Below are 15,221 nucleotides of genomic sequence, written 5' to 3' on the forward strand. Positions count from 1 at the left end.
TTATTGGGAAGGAGAGCCTGGGCAAACCACTGGCCGTTGTTCGTTGGTTAGAGAGACACCAAATGAATCACAATATAGTTGGGTAAGGTGGTCCTGGAGAGCAGTCCTGGTTGAGAGATGCTGGCCAAAGGGAGTTTCCTTGAGTTGCACAGCAGTCAGATCAAACCAGGGGAAAGGCCTGGGGTGAAAAATAAATAAATACTGTTACTTTTTTTGTCTGTTCCATATATCTGATTAGGCTGTTAAACATTTCCTTTAAAGAAAGTTTTCCTCCACTTGGAAAAAAAGTTCTTCATTTTCTTATCAAACTAATCAAAATTCATGGTTAAATTTAAAATTCAGCTGGAACTATTCAATGTTTATTTAATTTTACTTATGATGAGTTTTCACACTTATGTACATTTCTCTAAGTGTGTTTGGGGAGGAATTCATAATTAAACAATGATTACAATAATGACATCCACATCCTTTTCAGTATATTTTCCTTGATTTAGGAAGAGAATACATAAGAGGATCATGGATATTAGGAATGGAGAAGATCTCATTTCTTTTAAGATATCCTCTTAAAAAAAAAATAGACACCCTGTTCAACTGTATAGGGGAAGAAGTAGAAGTTAATATGCAAATGAAAATGGAGCAATGTTAATTTGTTAATTTAAATAATTTAAGTAATATTAATTTAAAAAGCATTAAGACATAGGGTTGTTACAGTGTTAAAAAGATCAGGAGTAAGGCAAGGATTTCTGCTGTCACCACTCTTTTCAACATAATACTGCAAGTTGTAGCCAGTGCACTAAGGCAAGAAAAGGGAAGAAAAGGCATACAGATAGGAAACGAAGAAATAAAACTGTCCCAATTTATAGATGACATGATTGCCTATGTAGAAAATCCCAAGGAATCCACAAAAAAATCTCCTAGAACTAATAAATGAGTTCAACAAGGTTGCAGGATACAAAATAAACATACAAAAATCAATTGTATTTATATATATTAGCAGTGAACACTTGGGCACCAAAATTAAAAATGTAATTCCATTCACACACACAAAAAGGAATACTTAGGTGTAAATCTAACAAAACATGTACAGGACTTGCATACTGAAAACTACAAAATGCTGATGAATAAATCAAAGATGATGCAAATAAATGGAGAGACATACTGTGTTCATAGATGGGAAAACTCAACATAATAAAGATAGCAAGTCTCCACAAATTAATCTATAGGTGTAATGATAAAATAAAATTAAGTGACAACACCAAATGCTCATGAGGATGCAGAGAAACTGGATCATACATTGCTAGTGATAATTTTAAATGGTACAACCACTTCTGAGGAACAGTTTGGCAGTGACTAAAAAAAATAAACATTCAGGGGCCGGCCCTGTCACCGAGTGGTTAAGTTCGTGCACTCCACTTTGGTGGCCCAGGGTTTCACCAGTTCAGAACCTGGGCACAGACATGGGACCACTCATCAAGCCATGCTGAGGCGGCGTCCCACAGACCACAACCAGGGGGACCTACAACTAGAATACACAACTGTGTACTGGGGGCCTTTGGGGAGAAGAAGAAGAGGAAGAAGGAGGAGGAGGGGGAGGGGGAGGGGGAGGAGGGAGATTGGCAAAAAATAAAATAAAAATAAAAATGAAAAACATTCGACGACCATATGAGCCAGGAATTGCATTCCTGAGCATTTGTCCCAGAGAAATGAAAACTTATGTTCCCCCATAACCTGTATGTGAATGTTCATAGCTTTATTCATAATAGCCAAAAACTGGAAACAACCTAGATGTCCTTCACCAGGTGAATGATTAAACAAACTGTGGTACATCCACGCCAGGATACTACTTGGCAATCAAAAGGGATAAACTATTGATGCACACAGCAGCTGTGATGAATCTCCAGAGAATTACACTGAATGAAAAAGGTCAATCTCAAAAGGTTGCAGACTATGTGATTCCATTAAATAACAGCCTTGAAATGACAAAATCATAGAAACGGAGAACAGATGAATGGTTGCCAAGTTGGGGAGGAGGGGCCAGCATGCAGGATGGCTTGGTGATAGAGCTGTTCTGTATCTCGACTGGGTCACTGTCGAAGTCCTGGTTGTGGTCTTGTACTATAGCTTTACAATATCTGTATATAATTTGTACCATTGAGGGAAACTGGATAAATGAGTACATAAGATTTCTTTGTATTTCTTAACTGCTTGTGAATCTCAAAAGAAAAAGTTTAATTGAAAAAAGGGGGGATACCATTAAAAAGTATAATCCACCAAGAAGATATAAAAATTATGAACTTTTATTCATCAGATGATATGGCTTCAAACTTTATAAAACAAAGATGATTAGAAACATAGAGAATTTCAGAAACCACAATTACAGTGACAATATTAATATGCCATCCCTCTCATTCTCACAGATCTGATGAAAGAGAATGTAGAGCAGTATTTCTCCAACATTAATGTGCGCATCACTGGGATCTTGTAAAAATGCAGATTCTGAGTCCATATATCTAGGGTGGGGCCCCAGATTCTGTGTTTCTAAACAAACTCCCAGATGATGGCATGGATCCCAGGTAGTTTGAGTAGCAAGATGTAGCAAATTTGAATAACACAGGGACTTTGTGCCCAACAATGCAATCGTTATTTCAAAGGCCAATAGCACATAGCTAAAGAGATTAGATGAACATTCTTAGCTCTTATTATTTTTATAATAGTAATGTGACTGAAATCTTATGAGCCATAAATATTTAATTCAAGAAGCTAAGAAAAAGAACCACAAAATAAAGCAAAAGAAAAGAGGAAGGAACTAATTATTAAAGATTAAAATGTGGGGCCAGCCCTGTGGCTGAGTGGTTAAGTTCTCACGCTCTGCTTTGGCAGCCCAGGGTTTTGCTGGTTCAGATCCTGGGTGTGGACATGGCACCACTCGTCAGGCCACGCTGAGGCGGCGTCCCACATGCCACAACTAGAAGGACCCACAACTAAAATATACAACTATGTACTGGGGGATTTGGGGAGAGAAAGCAGGAAAAAAAAAAGATAAAAATGGAAATGCTTGAGTTAAAAAACAACAGCCCAGGGGCTGACCTGGTGGTGTAGTCATTAAGTTTGCATGCACCACTTTGGCAGACCGGGGTTCGTGGGTTCGGATCCCAGGGTGTGGACCTACACACCACTCATCAAGCCATGCTGTGGCAGCATCCCACATACAAAGTAGAGAAAGTTTGGCACAGATTTTAGCTCAGGCACAGTCTTCCTCATGCAAAAAGAAGATTGGCAATGGATGTTAGCTCAGGGCCAATCTTCCTCACCAAAAAAAGAAAATATAAGTACAACTTTATGCCATCAAATTTGAAATCCAGATAAAAATGAAATATTTTTGCTAGGAATTACCAAAATTGACTCAAAAAGTAGTAAATCTGAATAGATCATAAACTAGAAAAACTGAAAAGATAGTCAAATTTCAACCTCCCCCAAAAGATATTTGGGCCAGAGGGATCTACAGTTAAGTTCTGTCAAATCTTCAAGAAATCTGTAATTTCTGTGTTACTTACACTGTTCTATGATGCAATGATAAAGGCTTCCTAATTCTATAAAGTTAATACAACGTTGATACCAAATTTGAAAACTACATACCAATTTCAGTCATGAGTGTAGATGTAAATATCTTAAATAAATTTCAAGGAAACATCTGGAAGTGTTATTATTACATAGGGTTTATTTAAGAATGCAAGGAAAGCTTGACATTAGGAAATCTACTTATGTCGTTTACAACATTAATTACAGGAGGGCAACAATATGGAACCAACTCTATACCTGCATTTTGGTTAATGTGACTTTTAAGTCTTTTTGTAATCTATAAGGTCCCCTTCCTCTTTTTTTCTTCTCTGTTTATTTGTTGAAGAAATTGGGTTGTTTGTCTTCTAAAGTTTCCCACATTCTGGATTTTGCTGATTATATCTCATAGTCACTTAACACTTTCCTGTCTCTTGAATTTCCTATAAAAAGGTAATTATATGTATAGACTTGATCAAATTCAGGTTCAATTTTTTTGGCAAGAATATTTCATCAGCATCCATCTATATTTACCCAGAACCATATCACCTCTTTTTTTTTTTTTTTTTTTTTGGGTAAGATTAGCCCTGAGCTAACATCTGCTGCCAATCCTCCTCTTTTTGCTGAGGAAGACCGGCCCTGAGCTAACATCTGTGCCCATCTTCCTCTACTTTATACGTGGGACGCCTACCACAGCATGGCTTGCCAAGAAGTGCCGTGTCTGCACCCGGGATCCAAACTGTCAAACCCTGGGCTGCCAAAGTGGAACATGCAAACTTAACCACTGTGCCACGGAGCCAGCCCCCAATCCTCTTCTTTTTGCTTGAGGAAGACTGTTGCTGAGCTAACGCTTGTGCCAATCTTCCTCTATCTTGCATGTAGGGTGCTGCCATAGCATGGCTTGATGAGCAGTGCATAGGTCTACACCTGGGATCCGAACCTGCGAACTTAAACCACTATGCCACTGGGCCAGCCCCAACTTTTGTTACTTTCCTCATTTTTCAAGTTATTTTTTTTAAAGTTCACATAAAAGAATAAACGTGTGAGAAGGATTAAGATTTTGGAAAATAATAATGAAGAGGACTTGCTCTACCAGATGCCAAAGTATAGGTGGACAGTATAGTAATTAATTACAGTATGGGAATAGAGTGAGAGGTCCACAGTGCAGAATAGAGTCTAGAAATATACCCATGAATATCTTGCAGTTTATCAATGATAAAATCATATTTCAAATTGGTAGGAAAAGATTGGCTACTCTATAAATAGTGTTAGGACAATTGGCTTTCCAAAATGAATAAAAGATATCAAAAATCCCAAATTGATTATTTAAATATTTTAAAAATAAAATACCAGAAGAAAATATAGAATATCTTTGGATGAAGAGGGTCTTCATAACTTGAAACCCTGAAGCCATAAAGAAGTGATTTGACAATTTTGACTACAAAAATTAGAATCCTCTGAACAGCAAAAGATACCAAAAAGAAAGAGAAATAAAATGAAAAATATTTCCGGTGCACATAACATATTCCTCCTGAAAACCTCCTATAAACAATAAATAAAAGCAAACAATCGAAAAGAAAAATAGGCAAAGAACATAAAATGAGAAAGAGAGAGGACACAAGAGCAACAAGTTTGGAAGCTAGAAAGAAAATGGACCAAAAAATGACATGGAGCTGAATCCTGAGTCAGCAACAGGGAAAGCCAAGGCGCAGTCCATTTACATCACAGAGCCCTCAAGACTCGGGACGCAGTGGACCAGTACATCTGGAAGTGAGGGTGAGATGGGGCTACAAACAGGCTGACGGGTTGAAAATCTTAAAAAGATGAGACCCTCCCAGTAATGGTACTCCCAACGCTGCACAATCAAGAGAGTGTCCCTCCCTCTCCCCAGCAGCAGTGGTATTCTCTGGAGAGGGTTAGACAGAGGGTCTCTGAACAGGGGGACCATAGGCCTCTTGAGGGCAGGAATTTGCGGAAAAGGGGAGAAATAAAGTGAAAAAATACATACTGAGTGATGAGACCACCTGTCTTCCTCCACACACACACACAGCTTTCTTTACCCAAGTTGGGTCCCAAAGACTTAAAGATATCAATATTCAGGGTTTCCCAAGGAAACAGCTTACCAAATCTCTCTCTAGTAAAGACCACAGTAGCGAACGCTGAGTTGCCAGTGAAGTTTTCAGTAACCAGGATCTTAAATATGAGCAAACAGTCAAGGTTCTCCATACACTTGAAGAAACCCTCTAAAATGAATGGTAGAGACCAAAACAAATAATCAGAAAGCAACTTGGAGGAAACTCTTCAGAGGAAAAACTCTATCATTTATATTCTCACAGGGATAAGAGATGGTATTGCCTAGTGAAATGACAACAGGATGCCACATAAAAAATATTTGGAGGGGCTGGCCCCGTGGCCAAGTGGTTAAGTTCGCGCGCTCCGCTGCAGGCGGCCCAGTGTTTCGTTGGTTCGAATCCTGGGCGCGGACATGGCACTGCTCATCTAACCACGCTGAGGCGGCGTCCCACATGCCACAACTAGAAGGACCCACAACGAAGAATATACAACTATGTACTGCGGGGCTTTAGGGAGATAAAGGAAAAAATTTTAAAAATCTAAAAAAAAAAAAAATATTTGGATCTTCAAAAAAGAAAATCTTTGAAAATCAAAATACAGCAAAAATGAAAATATGCTCAAAATATGAGAGCAAAGACAATATAGTTGAGGAAGTCTCTCAGAAAGCACAATAAAAAGACGAAGATACTGAAAATAGGAGAGAGGAAGAAAATCAGTGGATTGGTTCAGGAGGTCTAACATTTGACTAACATATCCAGAACGAGAGAATAGAGAAAACAGATGAGAAGGGAGGAAATTATCAAAGATACAGCTGGAGAACTTGCGATCCAAAATCAAAAGGACCACTGGTGTTCTTTCTTTTATGGGTGGCAGTTACATGAGTATTTGCTTTACAATAATTCATTAAACAGTTTATGAATTTATGGAATGTGCATTTTCTGTGTATGTTATATTTCACAGTTTGTTTAAAGTTAAAGAAAAAGAATAAAAGGAAAGGCCCATCAAGAGGCCAACACAGTGAATTAAAATAGACCCACATCATGACACATCATAAAATTTCAGGATACTGAGGTGAAAAGATCCTATAAGCTTCCAGAGAGAAAAGAAACACGTTTCAGACAAAGGGTGAATTCAAGAATTAGAATGGCACTGCACCTTCTCAGCAGCAGCTCTAAACACTGAAAGACAATGAGCGATGCCTTTAAAATTCTGAGGGAAAATTATTTTTAACCTAGAATTCTATCCCTGGCTATGTTCTCAATAGAATAGCAGGCAAGAATAAAAACATCTTCAGACATAGTCTTTAAAAATTGCTTCCTATGCATCCTCTTCTAAGGAAGCTACTGGAGGAGGATACGATCTACCACAGTGAAGGAGTAAACCACACCAAAGGAAGAGGGATCCAGGAAAGAGATCAGCACAAGAGAGAGGTGAAGGGAACAAGGATCGGGGAAGGAAAATCACCAAACTGAAAATGTCACAGGCCATCGATGATTACTAACACAGTGTCACAGTGGTTAAGATCGTGCACTCCACTTTGGCAGCCCAGGGTTCGTGAGTTTGGATCCCAGGTGTGGACCTACACATCACTCATCAAGCCATGCTGTGGCAGTGTCCCACATACAAAATAGAGGAAGATTGGCACAGATGTTGGCTCAGCGACAATCTTCCTCAGGACCAATCTTCCTCACAAAAGTAAAATGCATATATGCATACACATTATAATATAATGACAATATAAATATATGCTTGTAAAGGCAAAGATAAAAAGACAAAAATACAAAAACCATTAGAAGTAAAGTCTAGGAAATAGTATTTTGGGGCTAAAAGGGCTTTCACTTTTCCACTAGTTGGATTTTTTACAAGAATGTATTCTCTTTATAAATTTTTAAAGATAATGTGAAAGGGAAAAAGGAAAAAAGCATCTGTTAAGACAACAGGGGCAGGCCCCGTGGCCGAGTGGTTAAGTTCAAGTACTCCGCTTTGGCGGCCCAGGGTTTCGCCAGTTCAGATCCTGGGCGTGGACATGGCACCGCTCGTCAAGCCATGCTGAGGCGGTGTCCCACATGCCACAACTAGAAGGAACCACAACTAAAATATACAACTGGGGGGATTTGGGGAGAAAAAGCAGAAGGAAAAAAAAACACGATTGGCAACAGTTGTTAGCTCAGGTGCCAATCTTAAAAAAAAAGACAAGAGTGGGAGAAATTAGAATGGCTAGCTGTCTGATACCTTACCTTCTCTGAGGTAGGTTCTTGGCGTAGACTTTGCTGACAAAATCTACTAACTGAAATTTGGGGCAGGACGCTCCGTCTTTCCCACAGCTTTCGAAGTGCACGGAGAGGAACAGTCCATTCAGAAGCTGCAGCACTTGTAAGTGGGGCATTTCCCTGGCCTTGCAGACGTTTAGGGCGGCATAGAAGACTCCCTCCAGCCACTTGATATTGAGGACAATTCCCCCTACACAGCAATGAGAAGGAAATGCCAGTTAGCACCACCTGAAAGGTTTGCGGGCAACCCAGGACGAACCCAGACAGTGCACGGCCACCTTTTTTCCAAGACGGGCTGGTCATATGAACCTCAGGATAAGCAAACACTACTCCTTCCTAGGCCAAGAGCCCTGCTTGTGCCCTTTATAACGCAGTGTGTGTTGACCCTACCACAGGACAACAGGTAGAACTACTGCAGACGTCGCTAATGGCAAAAGCATCTCTAAAAACCTCTAGAAAGATTCTTGTCAATAAGAAGGGACTAGGGAAAACTGCAAGAGTAGAGCAGGGAAAAGCCGTTTTAGTCCCAGACACTGCATCCTCCTGTTTAAATTGTTTCCAGTTCATCCCTAAACGGTCCAGATAATCAGACTTCTCAACTTTCCCTAATAAAGGCTGCTTTTTGCCACCAAAGCTGTTCCCCTACAAAACTAAATAGCTGAGAATGTATCTAGCTTGTACTTTCCCACACAACCCCAACACACACACACACACACACACACGGATTTAATAAGATAGCAAGAGTCCAAGAGGAGGGTAATTTTCAAACAAGTGCCAAAAAATATGGTGAGCTATTACCAGCAGGATTGTAGGGGCAGGTAGCATGAAGAATCACAGGATCCTGGAGAGCAGCTGTGATGTCCTTCTTGGACCCCCAGATGTTGACAGAATCACCACACTGATAGTGAGGCCGCAGGATACTGGTATGGTTCAGTAGCAGTCTCAACCTGGAAGGAAAGCCACCAGGACAGGGAGTGCAGGGCCAGGACTGGACTAAACCACCACATGATCCACTGCCTTCCCATCCAACCCAACTACAGACCCCCCGGCACAGCCCTGCTCCGAGGCAAACGTGGGTGTGGGTCTGCGCTGAGCGCCCTGCTTGTTACGGGAGTGTTCAGCCACCCACCTAGCAAACACTTATTGCATGTTACCATGTGCCTGGCACTGGGCAAGACACCAGGGATACAAAAATAGTATTTGACCCATGCTCTCAATCACTTTTCGTGCTGTTGACGGGTGGTTTCCCTTCTCGTTGATGCACTAGGGGAACACAAGTCAGCTTCCAGTAGTGGCAAGCAATGCTGTATTGCCATTGTAAACATCTGCACATCAAAGAAAATGTCCCACCCACGAATGCTGTTCGTGGAGAAGTGGGGAAAACACAAGTAGAAAGGGTGGCTGGGTCCGTCTGCCAAGGAAGCTGCTTCCACCTCACACCTGGGAGTGACCCGCTCTAAGAAGTAGGGGCTGGGCTGGAGGGGGCAGGCAGAAGTCAGAGATGAGGACACAGCAGTTCTGCCAGTTCCATGCTCACCCTAACAAGATACCTGGGTATTGGGACGGCAGCCACAAAGCTGTACACAATGCAGGCTTTGTCAAGGCTGCTGTTAATTTCCATGCAGATTTTAGGCAGCTGAGATGGCAGGCAGCAGAGGAATATGACGTCGGCCCAGACCACCAGAGAAGGGTTATCATAAAAGCACTGGATTCCCAGTTCCCGGAACTCAGCTGGAGGGATAAAGGAAGACAGAGATCACAGTGGAGCTGAGTCGGACCTGAACGGCACCCGCGGGGAGAGGAGGAGGAGGATTTGATCTCGAGTCTGTCGCCACATCCATCAGAAGAGATTGCCCATGTCTTCTAAAAGCCGCAGGGCAGTGCCTAAGCCATTACTAAAGCAGCTAGGGCCACCACAGCCTTGCTTGAGATTCCAGGTAATTCCCCATTATCTTACTTTCAGACCAAATGCTAGAATTTTTCAGATTTTTTTTTAGGAAGAAAAAATCTGAAAGAAGCCTTCTGTTCCAATTCACTGAAGGTTTATCATGTGCCTGATAATCTACAGTGTACTTTATGTACGTGATCTAAGGGACTCCTCACAAGGACCTTAGGAGGCAGAGACTAGTATCATTCCTTTATTCTAGATGAGGAAACCGAGGCTTCCAGAAGTCATGTGACTTGCCCAAAGTTACATGGCTAACTGGCTTGGGTTGGTGGGAAAGAGTGGAAGACTAGGGCCGAGGCTGGCAGGAGTTTGGAAAATATACTTACAGTTTCAGTAAAGTATACACAGTTTAATGTTAATAAGATATTTATAAATGTAGAGGAAAATGAGATAACTCACGTAGTTGCACGAAAACACTCATTGGTAGTTAATCATTTGATTGTGCTTATTGCAATATGGATTTTCAAAAGTAAAAATGTAAACTCACATATGGCAATATGTTGTAAGTGTTATTGCAAAACAGAATATTAGACATTGGAGGGGTCAGTGCTTATCTTAATCACCATGAGTACATGATAAACTTGATGCTGAGGGTGTCTGGGTACTCATAAACCTGGAAGATGAATAGGACAAAGAGGAACTTTAGAAAACACGTACATTCTTCTTTCATGTGTTGTTCTCAAAAGTGCATAGAAGCTGATGCTGAAAATTTTGAATTCTTGCTTCTTTACACAACATGATAAATAAAAATGGAACTTTTTATTAATAAACATATTGCTTCCCAAAGAATATATGCCCTTTATTGAAATATCATATATTCTAGTCCTATTGATGAGATTTAAGGAATTTGCCTTGAGTGGTAAGATTTTTTTGTTTCCTTAATATAGAAAGAACATTTACAAATCAATAAGAAAAATAAGGCACTCCAACAGAAAAAATGGACAAAAATAACTCAAAAAAGATGAAATAGCAATACGCCCATAAAAATATTCAATGAAAGATATATTAAAACAAGAAAAGTTTAAAAGGTATATTAAAGTCGTGATTAAAAAAAGAGATTTCCAGAATTGACAAGAATGTGGTGAAATAGGTGTTCTTACACAATGCTGGTGAAAGTTTACACCTAAACAACCTTTTTTTTTTTCCTTTTTTTAAATTAAGGTTATGAAAGTTAACATCCTTGTGAAATTACAGTTGTACATCATTATTAGTCATGTTGTAGGTACACCACTTCACCCCTAGTGCCCTCCCCCACCCCCCTTTCCCCTGGCAACCACTGATCAGTTCTCTTTGTCCATATGTTAACTACCACCTATGAGTGGAGTCATACAGAGTTCGTCTTTCTCTGTCTGGCTTATTTCACTCAACATAATACCCTCAAGGTCTATCCATGTTGTTGTGAATGGGATGACTTTGTCCTTTTTTATGGCTGAGTAGTATTCCATTGTATATATATACCACATCTTCTTTATCCAATCATCAGTTGCTGGGCACTTAGGTTGGTTCCATGACTTGGCTATTGTGAATAATGCTGCGATGAACATAGGGGTGCATGGAACTTTTGGAATTGCTGATTTCAGGTTCTTAGGATAGATACCCAGTAGTGTGATGGGTGGGTCATAAGGTATTTCTATTCTTAACTTTTTGAGGAATCTCCATACTGTTTTCCATAGCGGCTGCACCAGTTTGCATTCCCACCAACAGTGTATGAGTGTTCCCTTTTCTCCACAGCCTCTCCAAGATTTGTCACTCTTGGTTTTGGATATTTTTGCCATTCTAACAGGTGTAAGGTGATATCTTAGTGTAGTTTTGATTTGCATTTCCCTGATGATTAGCGATGATGAACATCTTTTCATGTGTCTATTGGCCATCCGTATATCTTCTTTGGAGAAATGTCTGTTCATGTCCCCTGCCCATTTTGTAATTGGGTTGTTTGATTTTTTATTGTTGAGTTGTGTGAGTTCTTTGTATATTATGGAGATTAACCCTTTGTCGGATAAATAACTTGTGAATATTTTTTCCCAATTAGTGGGCTGTTTTTTTGTTTCAATCCTGTTTTCCCTTGCCTTGAAGAAGCTCTTTAGTCTGATGAAGTCCCATTTGTTTATTCTTTCTATTGTTTCCCTCATGTGAGGGGCTATGGTGTCCGAAAAGATTCTTTTGAAGCTGATGTCAAAGAGTGTACTGCCAATATTCTCTTCCAGAAGACTTATTGTTTCAGGCCTAATCTTTAGGTCTTTGATCCATTTTGAGTTTATTTTAGTAAATGGTGAAAAAGAATGGTCGATTTTCATTCATTTACATGTGGCTGTCCAGTTTTCTCAGCACCATTTGTTGAAGAGACTTTCTTTTCTCCATTGTATGGCCTCAGCTCCTTTGTCAAAGATAAGCTGTCCATAGATGTGTGGTTTTATTTCTGGGCTTTCAATTCTGTTCCATTGATCTGTGCATCTGTTTTTGTACCAGTACCATGCTGTTTTGATTACTGTAGCTTTGTAGTGTGTTTTGAAGTCAGGGATTGTGATGCCTCTAGCTTTGTTCTTCTTTCTCAGGATTGCTTTAGCAATTCGGGGTCTTTTGTTGCCCCATATGAATTTTAGGATTCTTTGTTCAATTTCTGTAAAGAATGACATTGGAATTCTGATTGGGATAGCGTTGAATCTGTAGATTGCTTTAGGTAGTATGGACATTTTAACTATGTTTATTCTTCCAATCCATGTGCATGGAATGTCTTTCCATCTCTTTATGTCGTCGTCGATTTCTTTCAAGAAGGTCTTGTAGTTTTCGTTGTACAGATCTTTCACTTCCTTGGTTAAATTTATCCCAAGGTATTTTATTCTTAAACAACCTTTTTTGGAGGTCAATTTGAAAGCCTATAGTAGAAGTTTCTTTGAAAATTAAAGTATACCTACCATATGACCAGCCATTCCACCCCCAGGTGTTTACCCAAGAAAAATTAAAGCATTTGTCCACACTAATATTTGTTTGCAAATGTTCGTAATAGTCAAAAACTGGAAACAACCTGAATATCCATCAACAGATGAATAGATAAACTGTGAATTATTCATGTAATGAAATACTCAGAAATAAAAAGAATATCAACATGAAACAACGTGGATATATATCTCAAAGTAATTACACAGGGTGAAAAAAGTCAGATCAGAAAAAGTACAAACTGATGCCATTTAGATAATATTCTGGAAAACGCAAACTAATCGGTGGTGACAGAATTCAGATCAGTGGTTTCGTGGGCGGGGGGCTGCAGGGAGGTAGCGAGAGAGAAATTACAAGGAAACTTGGGGATGATCAGTAAGTTCATTACCTTGATTGCGCTGATGGTTCCACAGGTGCATACTCGTGTCAAAATGTCAAAGCGTACACTTTAAAAATGTGCGGTTTATTATATACAAATTATATCTTACGGAAGCTGTACCTATTCTTTGGTAATATTATTTTTAAAACTATGTACAAGGAAGTCCAACTACATAAGTCACAGTTACATAAATTATCATACAGCCATACTTTGCAATACCATACAACCTTAAAATCATGATTTTGAAGAATGTTAAATAATATGAGAATATGCTCATAAAACATTAAGTGAAAAAAGCAGGACACAAACAACTTTGTACAGTATCAATTACTGAATATAATCTGACATAATCAGAGAATAAAATGGGAAGGAAATGATAATTCTGGTAAGGAGAGTATAGGTAGTTATTATTTACTTCCCTATAGAGTAATTTTCTAAATTTTCTATAATATACATATGTGATTTTACATTTTTAAAATCATTGAAGTATAATTTACATACAGCATAACACACAGATCTGAAGTATATAGTTTGCTCTTTTTTTGTGTGTGAGGAAGATTGGCCCTGAGCTAACATCCATGCCAATCTTCCTCTATTTCTTGTATGTGGGATGCCACCACAGCATGGCTTGATGAGCAGTGTGTAGGTCCTTGTCCGGGATTGGAACCCACGATCCCCGGGCCACCAAAGTGGAGTCTGCAAACTTAACCTCTACACCACTGGGCCGGCCCTAGTTTGCTCATTTTTGACAAATTCATACACCCACGTAACTTATACCTCTCTCAAGATATAGAACATTTCCATCTCCTCAGAAAGTTCCCTTGGGCCTCCTCTCAATCTCCCCAGAAATAACCACTGTTCTGATCGCTCTCACCGTAGATTAACAAATGATATCATTACAAAGCATCTTAAAATTCAGTAAATGTTATTTTTAAAAACACAAGTCTAAATGTTTGGAACTGGTTAATACCTAGCAGTTGCTAAGTGGTCCAGTTAGAAGATCTGAACTCTGTTTGGAAAGCTTCTCTGTATCAAAGACCCAGAAAGATATCTCACCACCAAAGGCACAGAGGAGGGAGATGGATATAAAACATTTAAGTGGAGGGGCTGGCCCCGTGGCCGAGTGGTTAAGTTCGTGCACTCCGCTGCAGGAGGCCCAGTGTTTCGTTGGTTCGAATCCTGGGCAAGGACATGGCACTGCTCATCAGACCATGCTGAGGCAGCGTCCCACATGCCACCACTAGAAGGACCCACAACAAAGAATATACAACTATGTACTGGGGGGCTTTGGGGAGAAAAAGGAAAAAAAAAACATTTAAGTGGAGAAGAAAATTGTTTTAGGAACACGTTAAAAAACTATCTTTCTAGCTTGTCTCAGGGCTGGCAAGCTGAGAACGAGCATGCTGCATGCAAGGATTCCTCTTTCAAATGACTCTTTCAAAATGTCCTCGTCAGTACCTAAAAGCACACCCAAGCCCCCCTTCCTACCACACACTGCTCCTCACCCAGGGCCTCTGGCCTCCGAGTGGAGATCCGCAGACTTTCAGCAGGGATGGGGACCAGCTGAAACAGTACATGAGCCAGCTGCTTCCCAAGGCGGCCGCCTCCAATGATGCCCACCTTTAATGCACCATCGTCAGGAGTGTGAAGAGATCCAGTTGAGAGACATTTGGAAGTTTGCTTCTCATGTAAAGATTCTCTGGGGAATGAACACACAGACACATACATAAGGACACGCACACCCTGTAGCTCTTCTTGCCATCCACCTCTGACATTCTCTGCTTTAACTTTCTCATGTGGCAGCATGGTGGCACCTTAAGGACTTCAGAGATAAGGCATTCCAATTATGTGCCACTTATCCAGCAACGCCTGAGTGAATTTTCCAGAAAGTAAAGCATACTCCTTCAAGGAACCAATACTTGTTTAAAACATTTTTAAATGAACATTTTTTTGTTACATGTATTGTGTATTTCCCTGCCTTCTTAAACACAAGGTCTGAATATCTAACCATTTCATTGACTCAGGACCGTCATTGAGAAGAGCCACTATCAGACATCGTCTG

At 40.0% G+C, this 15,221-nt stretch overlaps 1 protein-coding gene across 3 annotated transcripts in view; it reads right to left on the bottom strand.

Moving 5' to 3' along the window:
• Positions 1-15,221, bottom strand: part of NOXRED1 (NADP dependent oxidoreductase domain containing 1) — a 21,678-nt gene continuing 6,457 nt past the window's right edge. For 2 of the 3 annotated variants that reach the window (XM_046647114.1, XM_046647115.1), the window contains 5 exons: positions 14,665-14,858; positions 9,449-9,629; positions 8,697-8,845; positions 7,866-8,088; positions 1-178 (listed from right to left, as the gene is read on the bottom strand). In XM_046647114.1, the coding sequence (XP_046503070.1) occupies positions 1-178; positions 7,866-8,088; positions 8,697-8,845; positions 9,449-9,629; positions 14,665-14,858 (925 nt within the window). Of the gene's footprint in view, positions 179-5,678; positions 5,799-7,865; positions 8,089-8,696; positions 8,846-9,448; positions 9,630-14,664; positions 14,859-15,221 lie in introns of all 3 variants that reach the window. The other variant, XR_006886287.1, reaches the window with a different exon arrangement.

This window comes from Equus quagga, chromosome 20 (assembly GCF_021613505.1).
Source record: "Equus quagga isolate Etosha38 chromosome 20, UCLA_HA_Equagga_1.0, whole genome shotgun sequence".
Lineage (NCBI taxonomy): Eukaryota > Metazoa > Chordata > Mammalia > Perissodactyla > Equidae > Equus > Equus quagga.